The 20,864-nt window shown below is 37.3% G+C and overlaps 1 protein-coding gene across 4 annotated transcripts in view; it reads left to right on the plus strand.

The window, feature by feature from the left end:
- Ncoa7 (nuclear receptor coactivator 7) overlaps positions 1-20,864 on the plus strand; it is a 116,647-nt gene that overhangs the window by 8,524 nt on the left and 87,259 nt on the right. For 3 of the 4 annotated variants that reach the window (XM_048354029.1, XM_048354031.1, XM_048354032.1), the window contains exon 3: positions 14,609-14,722. In XM_048354029.1, coding sequence (XP_048209986.1) covers positions 14,673-14,722 — 50 coding nt within the window. In that variant the 5' untranslated portion in view covers positions 14,609-14,672. Of the gene's footprint in view, positions 1-14,505; positions 14,723-20,864 lie in introns of those variants that run through there. The other variant, XM_048354030.1, reaches the window with a different exon arrangement.

Consider the following 20,864-nt stretch of genomic DNA (forward strand, 5'->3'; position numbering starts at 1 on the left):
TCACAAAACAGGAATTTTAGATAGCCAAGACATGACAAAATATTGACTTGCATCAAGGAAATGCAGATTATTATAATCAGATTGAAAAAGTCATAACAATTCTGGCAAGGGTGAGATGGTTTCGTATCCCACAGATTGTCAGAGGGTATGTTGTTATGTTTTAGATGGAAGGCAGTTTGGCTCATAGAGCCCCTTGGCACCAATGATTCTGTTCTGACTACATCCTAAGGAAATGCAGATCAAACTGTGTTCAGTATTGAGCTCCTCATTTTTGTGAGGCTTAAGAGCAAGGATGCTGGAATTAGTTACCCAGCATGGAATCCCAATACATTATATACCACTTAGATAAATAGTGAATTTCGGCAAATTGATTTCTCCATACTTAGATTTTTATCCTTTGTCAAATGAAGACCTGTCTCCTATCCCATACAGAGAGTTAGATAAATTGTATTATATAAAATACTTAGAACTCTATTGACAGAAAGTAACTCTATGTCAGTTATCATGAGTACTATGGTAGACATTCTAGAAATAATTGAGCCATTTTAAAAATGATTGTGCATATATATGGTAAAATAATTTATCCATTAAGATAATTGTTTGCATCAGACATGTTTGCATTCAGACTCTTATCTGAAAAACTAAAGCAAAAAGTCTAGGGTCATAGCTCAGGTGGTAGAGCACCTCTATAGCAAGTGCAGATTCCTGAGTTCAAACCTCCTTCTTCCTCTCCCCCATAAAAATATTAGTGGCTTGAAAAAATGTCTAACAACCTGGGAGATGTTCATAATAGGGTTAAATATCAAACTGTTCATTCATCAATAAGCAGGGCACATGATGTAGTAATGAGCATGGATCCCAATCTGACTTTAAGGTATGTGTCTGCATGTAGGAAAAACAAGAAGCGACAAACTATTTCCCAATTGACAGCAACAAAGGTGATTTATATATATTTTTCACATCTTATTATTCATATATTGCAATGATGCTTGTTAAAAAATTTTGCAAATTATGTCTCATTGAATTATTCTGTTCCTGATTTGCCTTAAGTGTGTGCTGAATCTGAAGTGTTTTGCTTTCTCTTCCTCATTTCAGAGCTGCTAAAGTCTCACTTCCTCACTTTCTTCACCCACACATCATCTGCTGGGCATTTTCTTCACTTAACTTGCTTTATGTATAGATTTGTCTTAAGCTGTATGTGTGTGTGTTGTGTATGTGTGTCTGGGAATGGGGGGAGGGGAGGAGGAAGGAACCCAGGACCTTAGGAATGCTGGGTAAGCCTCTACTGTTGAACTACTTCCTCAGTCCCTCTTACTTAAAGAATAAAATAGATGGAGGGAGACAATCTATGAGATTTTAATGTTGGCAGCTTTCTCAGAGAACACTGCTTAGGAAGTGATGGCACCATATCCCCTCCACATTTATCATTATCTCCCACTCCCACCCTGCATGAAGTTGGCACTCTAGGGAAGTTAGCATCCTTTGTAATCCTCCATGAGTGGGATTTGTATTCTCCTGTATGAACGAAGAGCAGTTCCTGCCTCCTTCTGCTACTCTTCCTATTTGAAATTATCTTCCACATTTCTGTCTTTAAGGTCTGCCACTTAATAACTTAATTTCATGAACAGTAAGCTATCTATTAAAATAAATGAACTAACATTGACTTGCTATATTGCTTAGTTCCCATGGTAAGCTTATATAGGTTGTGTTTCATGTTAATATATGTCCTTGGTTTTTCTACAACCGCATTATCTATATGTGTGTGTGTGTGTGTATATATATATATACATATATATATATCACAGAAAACTATAACATGTTGTTGGCATTCTTAGCAGTATAGGTTTTTCTTTTCACATACTTCTCTTTTACTTATTTCCAAGATCAGAATGTTACACCATTTGTTCTGTCTTAGAGAGATTAGCCTAAAGATCTCATAATAGATTTTTCCTTCCTAAAATATAAAAACTACAGAAAACAACAGAGTTAACAAATGCCCTTGTAGTGAATCTAACAATACACAAATTAATCCTAGTCGAGGGACAACTCTATCATCAACTATAAAATATTGCTTGTTTCAGCTAAATAATTTCACAAATGTGTCAGACAATATATTAAAATTCATAAGTATGTTAGAATTTCTTTTTATTTCAAAATTTTATTATTAAACTGATGTACAGAGAGGTTACAGTTTCATACGTTAGGCATTGGATACATTACTTGTGAGAATTTCATAGATCTTACATTTCCTAGAAAGGACTAACTCTCAGGAAGTGTTTTCACATAGTCTTTCTTGACCAGTGCTTTCCAAGGGAGGGTTCATGCAGCTGAAAACAACAGGAATTTGTTACCTCACAGTTATAGAGGCCCTGTGTCCAAAATCAAGTTATTAGCAGGCTGTGATTTCTCTGAAACTTCTAGAGGAACTCCTTCCTGACCAGTTTCCTCTGCTTTGTTGGCAGTGCTTGGCAATCATGAGTTGCTGGTGTGTCATGTTATTAGTCTTCACCTAGCATTCTTCCTTTGTATCTCTGTGTGAAATGACCCCATCTGAATTGATTACATCTGCAATGACCCAGTCTCCAAATAAAGCCACATTCTGGGATGCTCAGTCACTCCACATGATGACTTTAACCTATTTTTTGGCATAATACAGTTCAACTCATAGCAAAAAGTAACATTAAAGTCTAGATATGAGTATGCCGACATGGCATGAGATGTGAAATGATGGTGTTCTAGCTAATTTGTAACCATGCAGATTAGCTATGGGGCAAATGACAAGTGGAAAGAAAGGATGCTTCTTGGAAAATTTATGTCTGCTGGCAGCTTCTGCCTCTAGGCCTTGGTATTGGAGGATATACATAGTATTTTGTGCTATAATGTAGTTTTAATCTTTCTAGTTTTTAAAAAAATCCCATAAAGTTATTTGTGGATCCAGATGTTCCTCAGTGTGTGCTGAGTCTTTTGTTTTTCTCTTGCTGTATAATAGCTTCCAAACCTCAGTGGCTTAAATCCACAAACATTCATCTCACGCTCATGGACCTGCAGGTTGTTTGTGGTTTGGCTGCTTATGGTTGGGTTTGGCAGGGCTGCACTGGGCAGGGCTGAGCTGGACTTCAGCAACAAGGCTGATGCTGGGATCCACACTGAAGAAGGGAAGGCAGCTATCTAGAGCAGACTCTTCTGACAGAAGAAAGTGTCCACCATCTCTTCATGCCTCCTGTCAAAATGAATTTCACTATGACACTTACGGTCTATTGGTCAGAACAAATCTCATATCACATTGGATAGGGGTGCAGGCATAGTCTCTGTTCCAGTGCAAAGCACTAAAATTGCATAGCAAAGGCAAGTATGTATAATTCTCTTTTTGTGGTGGTGGTGATGGTATATATAAGTTGAAAACAGCAGTAATCCAGTGTGACCAGAGCCATTTTTATTTTGGGTCCTATAAAAAAACTTTTATATCTAGCTACTTGATTTTTAAGAAAAAAAAGTATTAAAATTTTGGCTTTTTTTTGTCCCAATCTCCTGAAAAATTATAGTTGAATACCAAGTTTTCTTCAAGAGAGGTCAGAGTACTTCACAGTTCTGGTTTACATTCACACTTGTAATATTCCATGCCTGGTAAGCACTTGTTTCTGGGCCCACATCAGTGTATCACAATTTATACTTTGCTAAGCAAAGCAATGTATGCCTGTCTGTTGTCATCCAGAGCAGCTGAGATAGAAACTGGGAGAATTTCTATTCCAGGATAAAACCATTGGCAGTTTACAGATGTAATTGTTGATTGGAATAGCATTATTGACATATAACCACAAATGGTTGCTTGGGAGCCATCCTTCTGTGAGACCTTTCTGAACAACCTGAGCCTCTTCTTAATTTTCCACTGAGTTTGCTGCCTACACTATGTGTTTCATTTTCATATCCTTTTCCTTGGTTGTTTTGCTTTATGTAATTCTTGTCTCCTTTTTAAAAAATGGAAGTTTATTTAGGAAGATTGAGTCATATATATATATATAGTTTAGGTAAATAGTAAAACCTGATATAAAATGGATTATATAGTAGATGCTCACTAAATGGAAGATATTGACTGGTAAATGTGTTATAGGCATTGAATTGTTTCATTTGGGTTTTGCTGCTTATATGCTTCCTGAAAATAAATATACTGGAGGCACATTAAGAAGAAAGGTCATTCTCTTTTTTTCTCTTACATTTTTTATAAGCAAATGCCACTGTATTTTGAAAATCCATTTGGTTGCAGATCATATCCACGAGAACAAAGAGATACATGACGGTTTCCTTCATGAATTGGAAGTTTACGGTAGAGTAACTGCTTATTGATAGTCTTAGGAGTTACATTTAATTCTTGAAAACTAGCGTTTGCAGATCATATGCTATTTTTTTGAAAGGCATTTAATTTATTTTAACCTTTGAGCCATCAAAGTTTATTGTGGTTTATTTCTTTCATTAGTTAACTTTTGATTTAGACCCATCATAGCTACCATCACACCAAGCAACAACAATAATAATAGTAGCAGTGACAGTAAGAGTTGTGGCATGGTTTAAGACCAGGACCTATGCTTCAGTGGTGGCACTGGCTCTGGGCACTGGGCACTCTCCAGCAGTGCCCATTGGAACTCATTCTCTGCAAGGCTTTGTAGAGTTTTCTTAACAGCACAGTGACTGCAGAAGATGGTGAAGCTTATTCTAATGTCCATGATTTTTGGAATGAGTCATATGAAAGTAATACAAGTTATAGTAAATAAGAATTCCAGAATTGAGAGTAACATTTTTCACATCACCTGCTTGTTAATTGATATTTAGGGCTTATTATCTTTGAGATAATCTAATATGATCAAATCTTGGAGCAATAGTACAGGAAAACAGCATTGTGGGTGATTCTTTTTTCCATTTCTTGCTTGAGGGCCAATTATGTGCATTTAGGAGGTATTAAATAGTGACTGATGATGAGTTAAAGGAAGTTTTCTGTTACTGCTAGGTGCTTTTCAGGGTCTCTAAGAGCTTCATGATTTAGTGCAGATTTATCCCTCTACCCTAGCTGTGTGTGCAGATAGAAAATAACTAAACCTGACTTGTATATCTGAGTGTCAGTAAGAGGATGCATTCAACATATTAAACCACTGAAAGAATTTTTGTAGGATCATAATTTTTTCATTCTAAAAAAGCTACAAGCCTAGTGCTTAAAAATGACTTTTGTGCTTTAAAATAATTTTTAAAATATCAACATTACAGATTCTGATTTTCTGTATTTACTGATCTGCTTTCTGTGGGCAAGTAATTAGATGGGCAGAAAAATACATCTTGAAACAATACAAAAGAATTTTCCAACTGCTAAAGAGAAGTATTGCTAGCATAATCAAAGATAGTTCATTACTTCTGTTCTTCATATCAAAGAAGTAATTAATCTAATGAATTAGGAGAGTGACTTTCCACTTAGCTCTTCATCTAATCACAAGAAGACATATTTGATGACAAATTCACTGCAGTACATTTAGAAATATATGTCCACAAGTAACAGGAACACAGATCAGCATTCATATCCTTAAGCACTATTAGCCAGAAGATTGCTGTTCAGCCCTTGGTTGGGTTTAGCTGTGGTTAAATGGAGGAAGAACCAGGAAGTTGATGTGCAAGTTCTCTACAGTAACAGCCTTGGTACTGCAGAGGTCGTTACATTAGTTTCTCTCTTTAGGATCAGACAAGAGCTGATCTGTCGGTTATGGTAGCTTGACTTTGAATAAATTGTTTAATCTTTCTGAGCATCATACTATCTGCAAGGTCTGTGAATATTAACTCCTTGGCATGGGACAAAAAAAATGGAGCATATTGTTACTATTCAAATCTGTATGGTTTTCCTATTTGGGACAAATTTGAATCCAGCTCTTCAGGTATTGTTGAAAGTGATATTTAATGAAATGTTGGAATTCAATGAAATGAATGGATAAGATAATAGGATTTGTAGTTCCACAGAGTATCAGATTCCAGAGATATTTCTTTTTTTTTCAAGTATTTTTTTCTTATTTATTGTCAAAGTGATGTACAGAGAGGTTACAGTTTCATACATTAGGCCTTGGGTACATTTCTTGTATTGCTTGTTACCTCCTTCCTCATTCCCCCTCCCCCTCCCCTTCCCTCTCCCTCCATGAGTTGTTCAGTTGGTTTACACCAACAGAGATATTTCTTGAGAGACACCTGTTAGACACATGTAATCCCTGTAACAGTTCTTTTCCAGACAAGGGCTAGAGAAGTTGGGCACTTTGCCCAAAACTATAGAGTACATCTTGTGGGTGGTATAGTTTGGATTCTAACCAGGCCTGTCTTGTTTGAAACTATTGCTTTGTGTTAATAACAAGGGTGGTTCTGTGTTATTCAGAAAACACATGGCATATTGAAAACAGGTGATCAGAGTATATCAAATCTCAGCTTTGGTGAATTTTAATATTTGAAATTAAAAACTTAATTTAGTAATGAATGGAAATTATTTTTCACCCATATGACTTGACTTTGTCTCTTCAATAGTAGTTTTCAATGGATAGAATACTTGCCCAACCCCTAAAGCATTTTCGGTTGGCACAGTTATGGGAGAGCATTATTGGTATTTTCTTGGGGAAAGCAGAGGTGCCTAATATCCTATAGTGTGGGGAAAACACTAAGTAAACAAAGAAGTATCCCTTATAATCAGGAATTTTATTTCTTCTATAGGATGTATGGGATTTATTAAGACAGTCTACAAAAAAAGAGGTTTGTTTCAAATTACCATTTATGGGACTATCGGATTATTACTCATGGTACTAGTTTTTATTGCAATATTCCACACCTGTTACAAATTTGTTTCTCTTTACCCTGGTCATCCCTATACCTCTGCTACTTCAGTTTCCTGTAATTGTGTGTAGTGAAATGGTTTCTGATCTCATTTCTCTGATAACTAAGCTTGTCCTGTTGAAGTAAGTACAAGCCTGATCTTTCCTTATGTCTTCACATGAACTTTGTGCCTGAGGATTTCATTATTGAAATACCTATTTCAAGATTCTTTTTGACACTTTCATTCTATTGAAAGCCCAAGAACTTGCACATTTTAAAATACTTGCTATCAGATGTTTTCTTTTTGGGTATCTTGTTGATTTTTATAAAATTGTATAAGATGGTTATACTATCTATGAATTTTACTTCAATACTACAAAAGCCATATAATAAACTATTTAGATTAAGTGTTGGGTTTGATGAGGTTGAGAACTGTTCGATGGAATAACTATTCCTTTGTCTCTTGAAGATCTGTCATTTCTTTTGACTAACTATAGGGAATTTTGAACTTGCTAGGGTGGTAATCTGTCACTTGAGCCATGTCTCCAGCTTTGCTTTTTTGCAGGTTATTTTGGAGTTGCAATTTAGCAAACTTCTGTGCCTGAGCTAGCCTCAAACCATAATTCTCCAGATATTAGCCTCTTGAGTAGTTAGGGTTATGAGCTTGAGTCACCCTTACCTGGCTAAAAATTTAATTGTATATCATTTAACAATTTGATTTTTCTTATCACTCAGTATTAATGTGAGACTTGGCTCTAAATGCAATTCTGATATAGACTAATACTGAAAAATGCTTGTAAATAATTCCAATATTTTTATTCCTGGTTGATTGTATTTCTGTGTTTCTTTTTGTGAAGGGGGAGGAGTTCACAGTTGAATCACAACACTGGATATAATATGAATCTTTGTATCATCTAAAACCACAAATCACCTTCACTTGTATGAACACTAAGCTATACCTCTCCCTTTTTCTTAATAGCTCATCAGTAAAATCCAAAATCCCTACGAAATAAATTTTACCTTCTAATAATTGATTACCTTCTATATACATTTGAGATATTTTTGAATCCCAGTGCTCTTACCCAAGGTGCTCTTTATCCTTCCAAAATGTTTCTAAGGAGGTGTCTATATTTTCATTCAATAAGGGCACATTTATTGGCCTATGAAACAGTACTGCATTTTGCTATTGACATTCTCCAGGCAGGTCAAAGATTGAGATCAGCCTCCAGCTCCAAGTTGAGGCTATTCAGTGAGTCAGCACATACCCTTTGGTACAGTGAGTCAATGATTTTCCATCTAATTATGAAAACATCTACCACACATCCAGCCCAGAGATCTCCAACTTGTTCCTAAGCACCTCAAAAGAAACTGACCCAATGTCTTTCAAGTGTAGTTATACTTCCTTCTTTTAACCAATCTTCTGGAATAGAGCTATGTCACAGAAGGAAGTTAGATCATTGTAGGTTGATTATGCCAGCATCCTCTCCTCCACCAGCCCTGCCGCTCCAGCTGTACCAGACCAGGATTCCTTGAGCACCGTGCATGCCTTTCCCAGTGCTTGGCCTTTCTGCACTCAGCATCTGGAGATACCTGCTCCACCTTCATAGCTCAGTACTGGTGTCATCTGTGATCTGTCCCTGACACTCTTTCCCTTTTCCTTCAAGGTAGAGGCAGGTGCTCCCCTTCTATATGCTGTGATTCTCTGTACCTGTCAGTATCAGAGCCCTAACCACTTCTTTACCAGCTGGGGGGTTGCAGCTGCCTATTCTTCCTGAGCTGTCTTTCCTTTATCTGCATCAGGATTCTGGATTCATGTTAGATGTTTCAGAAAGGAATCTACTTTGTTGTTCTGAATGGTTAGTATTCTGAGAACATTATGGGTCTCAGGATTCACTGTTTTCTATACCTGGTCCTTACTAACCTGCACTTATTGATCATTCTTCAGATTTTGCTGAGATCTATGTGATTTGCTCCAGAATCCTCTTTCTAACTTTTATCAAACTTGTAAGTGTATTTGCTCATTTTCAGGCTTATGATATCTTTTACATATTGGGCAGTTTCCAATTCACTTGCATGTCCTCTTACATGACCTGATCTGCATGGGCCAGAGAAAGACTCTCTAGGAGCTTTGATGGAATATTTTACACCTCTTCAGTAAAAGAAAAAAAAACCCACAAATTTTAAAAATCCACTTAACTTCACATTATTAGTTTAATTATTTACATGTCCAGTTCAGTTCCCTAGGCAGAGAAAAGGGAACTAGATGTGTCAAGTTTTTTTTTATTATTATTAATTTTACCTTTCATAGATTTCATTGCATTTTCTCAGTAGTGGATTGGGAGTTCTCCTTAGTTATCACTTTGCTTTGCACCTCCCTTTCTGGCCCTTTCCCTGACATTACATTTGGGTTTTGTTGTTGTTTCTTTAATCTTTTGTGACATACATTATGAACTTGGGGGACATTGCCTACTAGTTGTACCCTGGTTGGTGGCTAACATTTATGTTTAGTTCTGTATCTTTGTTTCTAGGTTTCTTGTTAAAGTATTCAAATTTCTGACCTTGGTTAACACTGGAATTTGAATATCTTTTTCGGTTTAGATGACACTATGACTTTGAGAGAATGAACACCTGTCATACATCTGTAAAAGTGTGTTTTCTAGAAGGAAGTCTACATAGGAAAGGTACATTTTGGTGTGGTCGGCAACTGGCCAAACAATAAAGCTTCACTGTGTGTTTCTGTCATTGATTTGTTTATTAGGAAATATGTTATTGGAAAAACAGTTGATAGATCTCATAGATTAGCTCTGACTGGTTAGAAGTAAGTTCAGGGAGCTGCAGAGTTTAGGCCCTACTTGCTCTGCATAGTACACACTGGTTTGATGCAGTAAGAGAGTTTCTGATAGTTCTCTGCTTAAATTCTCTTTAATCAGTGCTGTGTTCTCAAAAAGGAAACACTTTTTTAATACAAAATACATTGTCTTATAAGGGAAATTGTCTTATAAGGGAGGCATGTTCTCATGTGCCTTATTTATTTATTTTTTGTGCTGGTGCTAGTTCTTGAACTCTGGACCTTTCTTAACTTTTTTGGCTCATGGCCAGCATTCTACCACTTGAGCCATACTTCTATTTTCAGCTTTATGCTGGTTAATTAGAAATAAGGGTCTCTTAGATTTGTCTACCATGACTGACTTCAAAACCTAATTCTAATATCTCAGCCTCCTAAGTAGGATTGTATATCAGTCACCATTACCTGGGTGCCATAATAACTATATGTATTTAGGTTTAATTGGCTATCCTGATTTAAGGTTACAAAAAGAAATGTTTGAGCAGATCCATTCTGTGTTCCCTTATAAAATTCCTTTGGGGCTGAGAATATGGCCTAGTGGCAAGAGTGCTTGCCTTGTGTCCATGAAGCCCTGGGTTTGGTTCCTCAGCACCACATATATAGAAAAGGCCAGAAGTGGCGCTGTGACTCAAGTGGCAGAGTGCTAGCCTTGAGCAAAAAGAAGCCAGAGACAGTGCTCAGGCCCTGAGTCCAAGCCCCAGGACTGGCAAAAAAAAAAAAAAAAAAAAAAAAAAGAAAAAGAAAAAGAAAAAAAATCCCTTTTGGTCGATATACACCATCATTGCAGGAAACTCTTCTAAGTTACTATTTGGATGAGTCTAGAGTAAATTGATGTGTGGGAAAGTCAACATTAAATGAAATAAAGGCTTTTAAGAAGCCCATTATAACCACTTACAATGGAAAATGTAGTTCCCATTAGAGACTGATTTAAAAGAGCTTTGGTTCTGCACTGAAGCATGAAGGCTGCTGTATGGTATTCTGTGCAAATCATTTTTATAGCACCCTCTACCTACCTCTTTCTGTTTAATCTACTGGTTTGTTTCCGGCTGCAAGGACTAAAATAAAAAATAGTTACATAGAAAGGAAGTGAAATATTGCCATATTTTTTATTTATCTGAAAGACATATATATATATATATATATATATATATATATATATATATATACACACACACACGAAAAAAGCTTGATGACTTCTAAATAGACACAGCAGCACCAGATGTCAGTTCTTGGATCATTTACTCTTTTTCTCTTTTGTTTCTTTTTGTCAGTATTTTTTCCTGGAATCAGATATTAGTTTCTGGCTCAGCTTGCAATGAAATTTCCAATTAGGTTGCTATGACTTCATTTTTATTCATGAGGAAGAAACTTAATAAACAGAGATCATTTGTATCACCAAGAGAGGAGCTTCAAAATAAACCACTTGGCCCCCAGCAGGGCAGAGAAATGGATTCAGAACCTGGGAGAAGCTGGCAAAGTCTATGGCCTCCATGTTCAGATACTTCTTAATTTCAGAGGAACCTTTGGATTTGTATTGATCATCTCTATAACCTACCTCATCTCCAGTTCTGGATTAATTTAACTCCTTGCTTAGCTTTGATGTGGATTTTCTATGCACTGTGGTACCAGTTGTGTGGTGCCAGGTATCTGGGAAAGTACAAGTTACAAGTGAAACATGATGCCTTTACCTCCATTTGCCCCACCTACAGGGTCTATGCCAAGGCATTGGACTGTGTAGAATTGGCCACATTACTTTTCTAACCCATCGTCAATTGCTTTCTGTGGAAAGACATGAATGTGCCCCCAAGTGGGTTCAAATTCACGTACCATGTAGCTGGTGTTGTTGAATGAAGGAAATGAATTGGCATTTCTGTCTCAGCTTAATAGAAATAAAGGTCTCTGAATCCTTGTGTTGCTGTACCCCTTACACGTTTGTGGCTAACACTTACATCTATTTCTATAGTTCTATATCTTTAGGGGTTAAGGTTTCTATATCTTTGGGGTTGTAATGATTAATTGAGATAATATGTGAATAATATGTTGAAGTAAATGACCTGGTAGTAAGCATAGAGGGTAATTCCCTTTCCCTACCTGGTAGCCACTGTCTTTCTTGTTTGACTGTGTTCTGTTCTCTTAGCTATTCCATCTTTATAGAATTCCTTTTCTCTCTTCTTTACATATTGAAATCCCAACCACCCTGAAAAGTTTGTTTCATTACACATTTCAACCAAAATTGAACTTTCTGTGTTCTAGATCCTTACTATTATCCATTGGCCAGCTCCCAGTTACTATCTTACAGTTTATCTACTATGTCTTTTCCCCACTAGGTGGTAAACTCCTTGAGGGGTGGGCCCATATCATTTGTGAACAAGCTTGTGTTGGTACTGTTTCTCTCATTGTTTCTACTCAGAGTCTTATGGGTTGTTGTCAAGCATCCAAAGTGATCTCATCATCATTTTGTTTTTTCTTTCTTTCTCCCTAACTATAACCATATGCTAGTATTTTCTAATTTCTCTCTAGCCCTCACTAGTTATTATTAATACTAGTTACTAGATACTAAAACTAGTTATTATTAATAATATATTAATAATAATTATTATTATTGTCATCAGTCATGGGGCTTGAACTCAGGTCCTGGGTGCAATTTTTGCCTTGAGCAATTTTTGCTCAAGGTTAGCACTCTACCACTTGGATCTACAGCTCCACTTCTGGTTTTCTGGTGGATAATTGGAGATAAGCCTCATGGGTGGCTTTTCCTGCCCAGGTTGTCTTTGAACCTTAGTCTAAGATCTCAGCCTCCTGGGTTGCTAGGTTATGGGGGTGAGCCACCAGCACCTGGCTTCTCCTGAAGTTTTGGTGCTATAAAATGTCTGCTAAATGTTAACTTTGAACAAGCATCACAAAGATAACGTGTCCAAAGCTGATGTCTAATTTCCTTCTATCCCATTCCATGTGCAGTCTGTCCTCTTCATGCTTATTACATGATATCTTTGCTGTCATAATGCACCGTGTCCCTAAGAAACTTGGAGGACCTCTCTATACATCAGTTTGATAATAAAAATTTGAAAAAAAAATAAATTTCTAGAGTTACTAGAAAAAAAAAAGAAACTTGGAGGATGGTTTTCATTCCTCCCATGTTGTTTTTATGACATGTCATCAAATAATCCATTTGCCTGCTATATACTCCTTGCATTCCTACTTCTTTATGTGTTATCTCTTTCTTCTGAGGTTTGAACCTTAAGTAACTTACCATAATTTCTCATGAGACTACTTTCTTGATCCTACCAACTGAATTACAATATTTTTATGTCATAATTCTTCCTATGAAACCCTTTGATAACTTGCATATGTGTGTGTTTGTGTGTGTGTGTGTGTGTGTGTGTGTGTGTGTGTGTGTGTGTAAGGGATGAGAAAATTGGTTTTATCTCAGAACTGGCTCAGCTGAATTTGGTAGTGATTGTTGCAAGAGCTGCTTTTGTGTCCAGCATCGTCACTTAGTGATGGTGAACAAGCTGTAGGGAAAAGTGTGCAGTGCAGAATGGCTAAGTTTTAGCTCCTTAGCAGGTGTACAAGGTCTTCTATGGCTCTTTTCCTTCCTGAGCCTTTGTCTTCAGCTCATACCATACCTTTGTCACACTTCATCAGGAGCAACAGGGAACTCTTGTATCTTCTTACTTTTGATCAAGCTAGATTGACCTGCTTTACTGGATCTTTACCTGGGAAGCCCATACTCACAAGCTTAGGGAATGAGAGAAGATAGCACTGAGGGGTTAAGTATAAGTATTCTTTCTTAAAAGTTTACCTTTTTAGCTGACAAATAAAAATTATGTATTTTTGTCATGGACAGCATAGTATTTTGATATATGTACGTAGTGGAATGGCTTCATTGAGCTAATTATTCCTCCTTAGGCTCCAGTGGCATTCTGTGTCTCCTTCAGCACAACCCTTATCTCATTATCTTGAAATCCTTTGTCTCTCTCCCAAGACAGTAAATTCCATTAGAGCAAATATCATGTCCCATTTTCTTTCAGTTCTGGTACTTACCACAGTACTTTTCATGCACTATGTATTATGGATTAAATTGTTTATTGAATTCCGGAAATAATTTTGATCCATGAGTGTTCTTTGCCGCCTTAAAATATTAAAATTTGATTTATGAAAATACTTTTGTTTCAAGGTGAAAGGATAGGTACAGGAGTTGTAAATGCTCTGCAGGAAATTTTGATTGAAGCAGGCAATAAGGAGACATGATTAGAGTGGCATGTAAGGAATTTGGAGCTGGAAACAGCCATTTATTTGAGGTTGAAACCTCGGTCAGTAAGCATAGGTGAGGGTATCAGTGGGGAGAGGGAGCAATAAATTAGAATACTGCCTGAAGAGTGGTTTTCTCAGTCTTTGCCCTTGTCATTTCCACATTTGCTCAAATGGAATGCTCTGGCTGGCATGTTAACTAAAAATAAAACAGACCTCCAAAGTGGTTTTTGTTTTTATTATTCTTATAAAATACCTAAGAGAGCCATGTCATATAATTGTCTATGAGACATGTTCATCTTTAGTTACTTGGAAAGAGTGATGATGAGCTTATTATTTGAAAAAATAAGTAGCACCTACAAAGCCAACATAATTTTCCAAAGCCAGAGTAAATTTTCCTTTGGCCCATTTGGAAATAATTGTTAATTTTGAAGAATGTACTTCTGGTTGGTTTTCCATTGACATTCTGATTTGTGGTTTAATTCCAATTGTAGTTTTGTCTCCCTGTACCACCCCTTCCAGTGAGCATTTGCATTTTGTATTTTGTATTTGACTCATGTGACTGTGTTTCCTGGTTAAAGTTTATCTTTCATTTGTTTTGGGTCCTGTAACTCTACTCTGATTTCTTCTTCATATTGGCCATTATAAACTTCTTTATTTATAGTTGGTTTTTTTATTTTTTTATTACAGGGCTATGAGTCATTGATTAAAAAGAAGAACTTTTCCAAATACTTTGCACTTTTGATTGTATATTATGGATACCAAGGAAGAGAAGAAGGAACGGAAACAAAGCTATTTTGCTCGGTAAGCGCTCATTCTGCAAACTTACATCCGTACTTTAAAAAAATTGAGAGGACTTTGTCTTCATGTATTCCTTGGCACTGTGTTTTATGACTGTTTGTTCATAGGCAGAGCAAGTAATCAGCAGAAGTTAAGTATACTTTACCTTGTGCTTTTCAACATTAATATGAAAGGAATAACACTCAATTCTCCATTTTCTATCTTTGTCATTTCTTTCAATCTAGTATTGCTCAGAGAATCCAGCTGTTACACACTGATGTGCATATAGCTCTGAAATCTATGTTTTGCAACTTACCCTTATATTTAAACCATAGGTGTTTAGATATTCCTGTTCAGTAGCTTAATTAGTTGAGGTATAACTAAAAAATCTCTGACACATTCAAAGCTTGTCACTTTGTGAGGATTTCATTCCTTAATATTTCTGAAGGGAGGTGAAATGGATGAAATGGTATCATTTGACTCAATAGTGATTTTTTAAAGCCTTGAGCTTATGTAAAATATATGCATTTATTTCCTAGTATCTGATTGCCTTGGCTACTATGTACAATTAAAAATCAGTATGACTGTCATTGGTTTACCATAATAAATACTATGCTATGCTACTCAGACTCAGAAAACATGGCTTAAAAAAATGATTGTGTTCTCCAAAATTGAAATTCTTAAGAACTAAATTTAGTCTTACTTCATGCAGTTTACAAGCCTCACTTTAACTCACAATCTGTATTCCTTAGAGATGCATTTCCTGTTTTCCAAATAGAAGCCTTGGAACTAAAACCAAAGATCTTTTTTGTTTATTTGTTTGGTCAAGATATTTATCCTAAAATCAAGCTGCATTTTAGGTTTTTAATGAGAAAAGGGAGAAAAAAAATTGAGGACTTACTGTGTATAAGTATCTTCAAAATAAGCCCATGTGAGATAGGTAGCTTTATCCCTAATTTAGCAATAAAATAACTAAAATTCCATTTGTGCAACAAAAAGAGTCAGGATCTAAATATACAGCCATATCCAAAGCACGTGCTCCAGTTAGAAATCACAATTATAAATGAGGGTTTTTGAAAAGCAAGAGTTAAACCACTTATTGCAGTGAAATGTCTCCTGCTTTTAGGACACCAGAAAGTAACAGGGTTGGGGAAAGAAGTCAGATGTATAATAATGGAAGGGGCATTAGAAAGATAGGAAATTTAGACCACATAAAATTTCATACTATTGAGTTTTGAGAGTCCTTTGTACATACCAGCTGTTAATCCTCATAAGGACTAATAGTCCTCATAAATGTTTAATAACTGGTTTGCAGATATTTTGTGCCAGCTTGTTTACCTTCCTTTTAACAGTGTCTTTTACAGAGCAGAAAGTTTATAATTTTGATATGGCTTTGTTTCTCAGTTTCTCCTACGAATGTGCTTTTCACTTCAAGTTATAACATTTGTATGCTTAACCCTAAGTTTTTTCTCTCTGTTTTATTTTCTAAAATTTTTCAGTATTTCATTTTTTATGTTTCCAGACCTTTTGAGTTGATATATGTTTAAGATGTGAATTTAAGTTTTTTCTTCCTCCTTTTTTTTCCACCTATACATGCCCTGCATATTGATGTTTAAAAGCCATAGTGTCTTCTGATTGAAATCTAAAAGTGAATTTGTGATTGCAATAGTAAGGGTATCTGTTGGTTCATGAACCACTTGCTTACTGTGAACTTCTTGCCTCTAATGTATGAAGGGAACCTCTTAAACTAGAATGCAAACTAATACTGTTCTTGAAAAACAGCATGTTTTTTTCAACTCAGAAATAATAAGGTTTGTCATATTTATCCAGGCCTTTCCTTAAAAATATTCTAACAAGGAAAATAAAAACATAAAATCATTATGTGTGACCTTGGAAACACAGGGACGGTAGTACAAGAACAACAAAACTATTAGTGCCATTAAAACAGTATGTTTTGTCACTAGTAAATAAGAGTGTGCATATGAGAAAGGCAGGCAGACTAGTTTAGCTGTGCAATGATCAATAGTGATCACTCTACACAAGACAGAACAAAACAAGCTACAAACATTAAAAAAAAACAACACAAAAATTCAAAATTAGAAAAAAAGAGAAAACCAAAGTGTTAATATTTTCAAGTACTTCCTCATGAACTAGAGTTACTATACAGAAGAAATACCAATGGAACTTACTTGAGAAGCCCTTTCTAATAGCAGAGGGCAGATTTTTTCTGGAACAGGGTACTCCAGGGCAGTCCAAGCAAGATCTCTAGAGGAATGTAAAGTCAGTCCAAGGTTAAGGCCAAACTGACATAATCACAGTTTTTCCTCAACTAAATTATACCACCTTACGTAGTATTCAGAGGAAATTGGAAGGAAAATTCTCCCTGGTATTCTGCCAGGCACCAAAGTTACATACCTGAAATCCTAAAATTGCTTTCAAACTGGTTCTCCTTCCCTCCTTTTCCTTTTCTTCACAGTAGTTAAACAGTCAATGTTTTCATTGTGTGCTATCTTATCATGTGATACCATAAACATTGAATGACTCTGTTTGGTTAATAATCTTTTTTATCAAAACTTTGTGGATGTCCTCCTCCCCCTAGGAAAACAGAGTTATGTTTAAGAGACCCTGCTATAGGCAAAGTGCAGTGACTCATATGAGCTTGTAATTTAGTTTGGGAGGCTGAGATAGTAGTTCTTGACCAGCCTAGGCAAAACCTTAGTGAGACCACATCCCAAGAAACAAGCAGAACATTATAGTTTCCATCGCATCTAATTGCCTCAGGAGGTTAAGATAGTAGGACATTGTGGCTTGCCCAGGGCCTATCTGAAAAAGAACCAAAAGCAAAAATGAGTCGAGCATTGGTAAAATACTTGCCTTAGAAGTAGAGTCTGAGCCAGGCACTAGTGGTACCTAGCTACTCAGGAGACTGAGATCTTGATTTGAAGCCAGGTGGGGCAGTAAAATCATTAAGACACTTATCTGCAATTCATCCCCAGAAAACGGGAAGTGGAGCCATGGCTCAAAGTGATAGAGTGCTAGCTTTGTGCAGAATAGTTCAGGGATAGTGCCCAGGGCCTGAGGTTAAGCCCCACAATTGACCAAAGAAAAGAGTGAGTACAGTGTTTCCTGTTCAAACCTCAGTCCCACCACCAATTTCAAAATGCCTTACTTTAGCCTTGAAGGGGTGGAACTCTGACACCTCAGCTCTGGGTTCTGGGACAGGAGGATCTGGAGTTCTAGGCTAACCTGGTTTACATATTGAGTCCTAGGCCACATTTTGCTATATTATGAGACCCTGTCTCCAGAAAATAGAAAAACAAACAAACAAAATATTTTACTTTAGTGATTTTAAATTGGAATTCAGAATGCGAGGGTCTTCTAACCTTTCCTTACTTGTGATGTATCTTACGATACATATGTAACTATAAATAGAAGAATGGACTGGCCTTATTACCAGATAGATTTAGTTTAGACCATTCCAGGGTCCTCTGACCTGGTGTGATCAGTATAGTTTGGTAGCACTTTTTAATTCCACAGACAGTGATTAATGTGACATTTCTCCATGTTTTTGCAAAGAAATCATACATACAAAATTAGTATGTTAAATGTGTGTTACTCCCTTGTGTTCTGACAAGTCTTAGTAACCAAATGAGAAACTGCATTACTAAAGCAAAGTACACTCTTTGTGGCAGTTGAACTATATGAAAGTTACACTATCCTCTGGGGTGGCCATTGCTCATTTGGCTCCTTCTCCCTCTTCTCCTTCCTTGGGTAGTTAGAATGCATTCATTATTTTATTACTGCTAAACAGGGCTTCTTCCTTCCACACACGTTATTTGGCCTCTATAATTTTTGTGTAGGTCTGTTGGTTGTGTGTGTGTGTGTGTGTGTATGTATGTGTGTGTGTGTGTGGCCTCCTGCATACTAAGTATACACAAATGTACCACATGTACCACATTGTAACCACAGAGCTACAATCCAGCTTTGGGAAGTTCTCTAGAAACATATTTTTCAGGATCAGAGGTTAACTGAGGAAATCAAAGGTCCATTTGTAGTTAACCAAACTCGTTTTCACCTCTAACATGGTCTGGGAGGTTATGTCAGTAGACACTGAGTGGTAAAGAGCAGTATGCACTGTTCATGGTGGCCCCACTTCCCCAGGCCTGCTGCCCTGCTACCCCACATCTGGGTTATGGAAAGTGGAACTGCCTCTTCCATACCCTCTCTTCTCTTCCCACCAGATACAGAGCAGTCAGTCCCCCTCCACCTCTGTCCCCATGTGATTAAGAGAGCAGAATTTGAGTATACCCGAGCTCCCATCCACTTCAGAGGTATCTCCCACTCCCATCCTGTGCCCTGGCCATTTCAAGCAGAATCTCTCACCCACAAGCAGAACATTCATGTTTAAAATCAGCTGTAGTGTACAACCTTGAACATGTCTTCTAAACTCCTTTAATACTACATTTCTTCAATTGTGAAACATACCTAGTAATAACCTACACTCAAGATAGTCTTAAAGAAGCAAGCAACCCAGCTTTGAAGACAGAAAGGAAGTCCAAAGGGGATAGCAAGGTGGTCCAGGGCTGGTTAGCTTGCTCTTTGTGTTTTTCTTCAGGGAAAAGCATGCAGAGATTGCTATTTGAACACACTTTTTAATAAAACATGCATGATAAACTGTGTTGTTTTCTCATTAACACAAAATGAAAGCAAGGTAGCCATGGAGACAAGAGAAGTGCCAGCACAGTGAGTACTCAAACAGCTCATTCCTGACCTCGTTTCTGCACCCACCTGCACTTTTATATGCAACCAGTCCTCATCCTGACAACCCACTTCCAGTTGAGGGTCTGGTTCTGTTGTTCAGATGTGGTAGTAAGAGCAATTACAGTAAGCAAGATTGAAACTATACAGTTTCCCAAAGACAGCTTACCATGAGCACAAGTAGGAACTAGGATATCATGAAATGGGATTATATAGTGGTGAGGGCCTTTAGAAGTCCAAGATACCCATGTACTTAATAGTTGGACCCTAAGATCACAAGGCAAAAGTGTCAACAATGTGCTAGCTCCATATGAGGGCACTTTCTGTTTATGAATTAGTAAACAGCCTCACCACAGTGTTGCTTGATAGACTATCAGGTTTTCTAGAGATAGAACCCTTGTTCCCCCAGTGTCTAGACAGCCACCTCCTCCCCCACCCTGCATGGACAGAGACCTTTGACTGATCACCTTGAACTGTGATCAACATCTTACCCCTTTTCACATTATGTGTTCCTTGATGTGGAAGAAGATTGTGGAAACTGATCTAGAACCTACCTGGATAGTAAGAATTTTCATGCTTGAAAATGATTTGACTGTTGTGGACACTGAGAGTTAAAGGGGTCGATCACTCTACTGACATCATACAGCAGGCAACAATGCAGCATTTGACAGACATCCAGAGCTTATGTTCTGCAACATTGCCTGAGGCCATTTCGCACCTTTGTGGCAAAACGGGTCCTGTAGAGGTAACACAGGTTTCCCAACCTGCTGCTCCTCACAGTGTGGGTGGATTAGACCTCTGTGGGTCACCCCCTTGTAAATTCACTTGGAGAAATGCATCCTAGATTCCAGAGATAAACATTTAAAAGTGACCTTTTCAAAAGCAACCCAAAGACATGTCTTGTCACCCTCAGCCATGCTCAATATTGTTAATGTCAGAAAATTAACCAACCATGGCAATAGGAAGCGTGCAGTCTGTATGTTCTACCTTTATGAGTCAGGATTCTGTATTTCACTCTAACTAAGGTGAGTAGTTTCCTATCATAGAAATGAATGCAGAAATAAAGTGGATAGAAAGCCTCCATTTCCCCTATTGACTCGGCCACCTCAGAGCCAGTGGTAGGACACCTGGATGTGCCGTGCACCACGAGGGGGTGGGGGGCATAGGGTGTGGTCTCCCTCTCCAGTCTCAAGGAGGTACTCTTTGAACTCTAGAAAGAGCCATCTCTTTGTGATTTGCCTATGCCAACAATGAATAAACCTCCTGGGCAGGGTAGTACCATGTGAACTCTTGTCCTTTCTTTAGTTAACAATCTGTAGATTTGTTTTTCTTGCTGGCCAAGCAAGATTTGACTGCCCTCGAATGTGTCTGAAATTTAAGGAGAAATTACCAGTTGTTGGATTACATA

This window comes from Perognathus longimembris, chromosome 9, assembly GCF_023159225.1.
Source record: "Perognathus longimembris pacificus isolate PPM17 chromosome 9, ASM2315922v1, whole genome shotgun sequence".
NCBI lineage: Eukaryota > Metazoa > Chordata > Mammalia > Rodentia > Heteromyidae > Perognathus > Perognathus longimembris.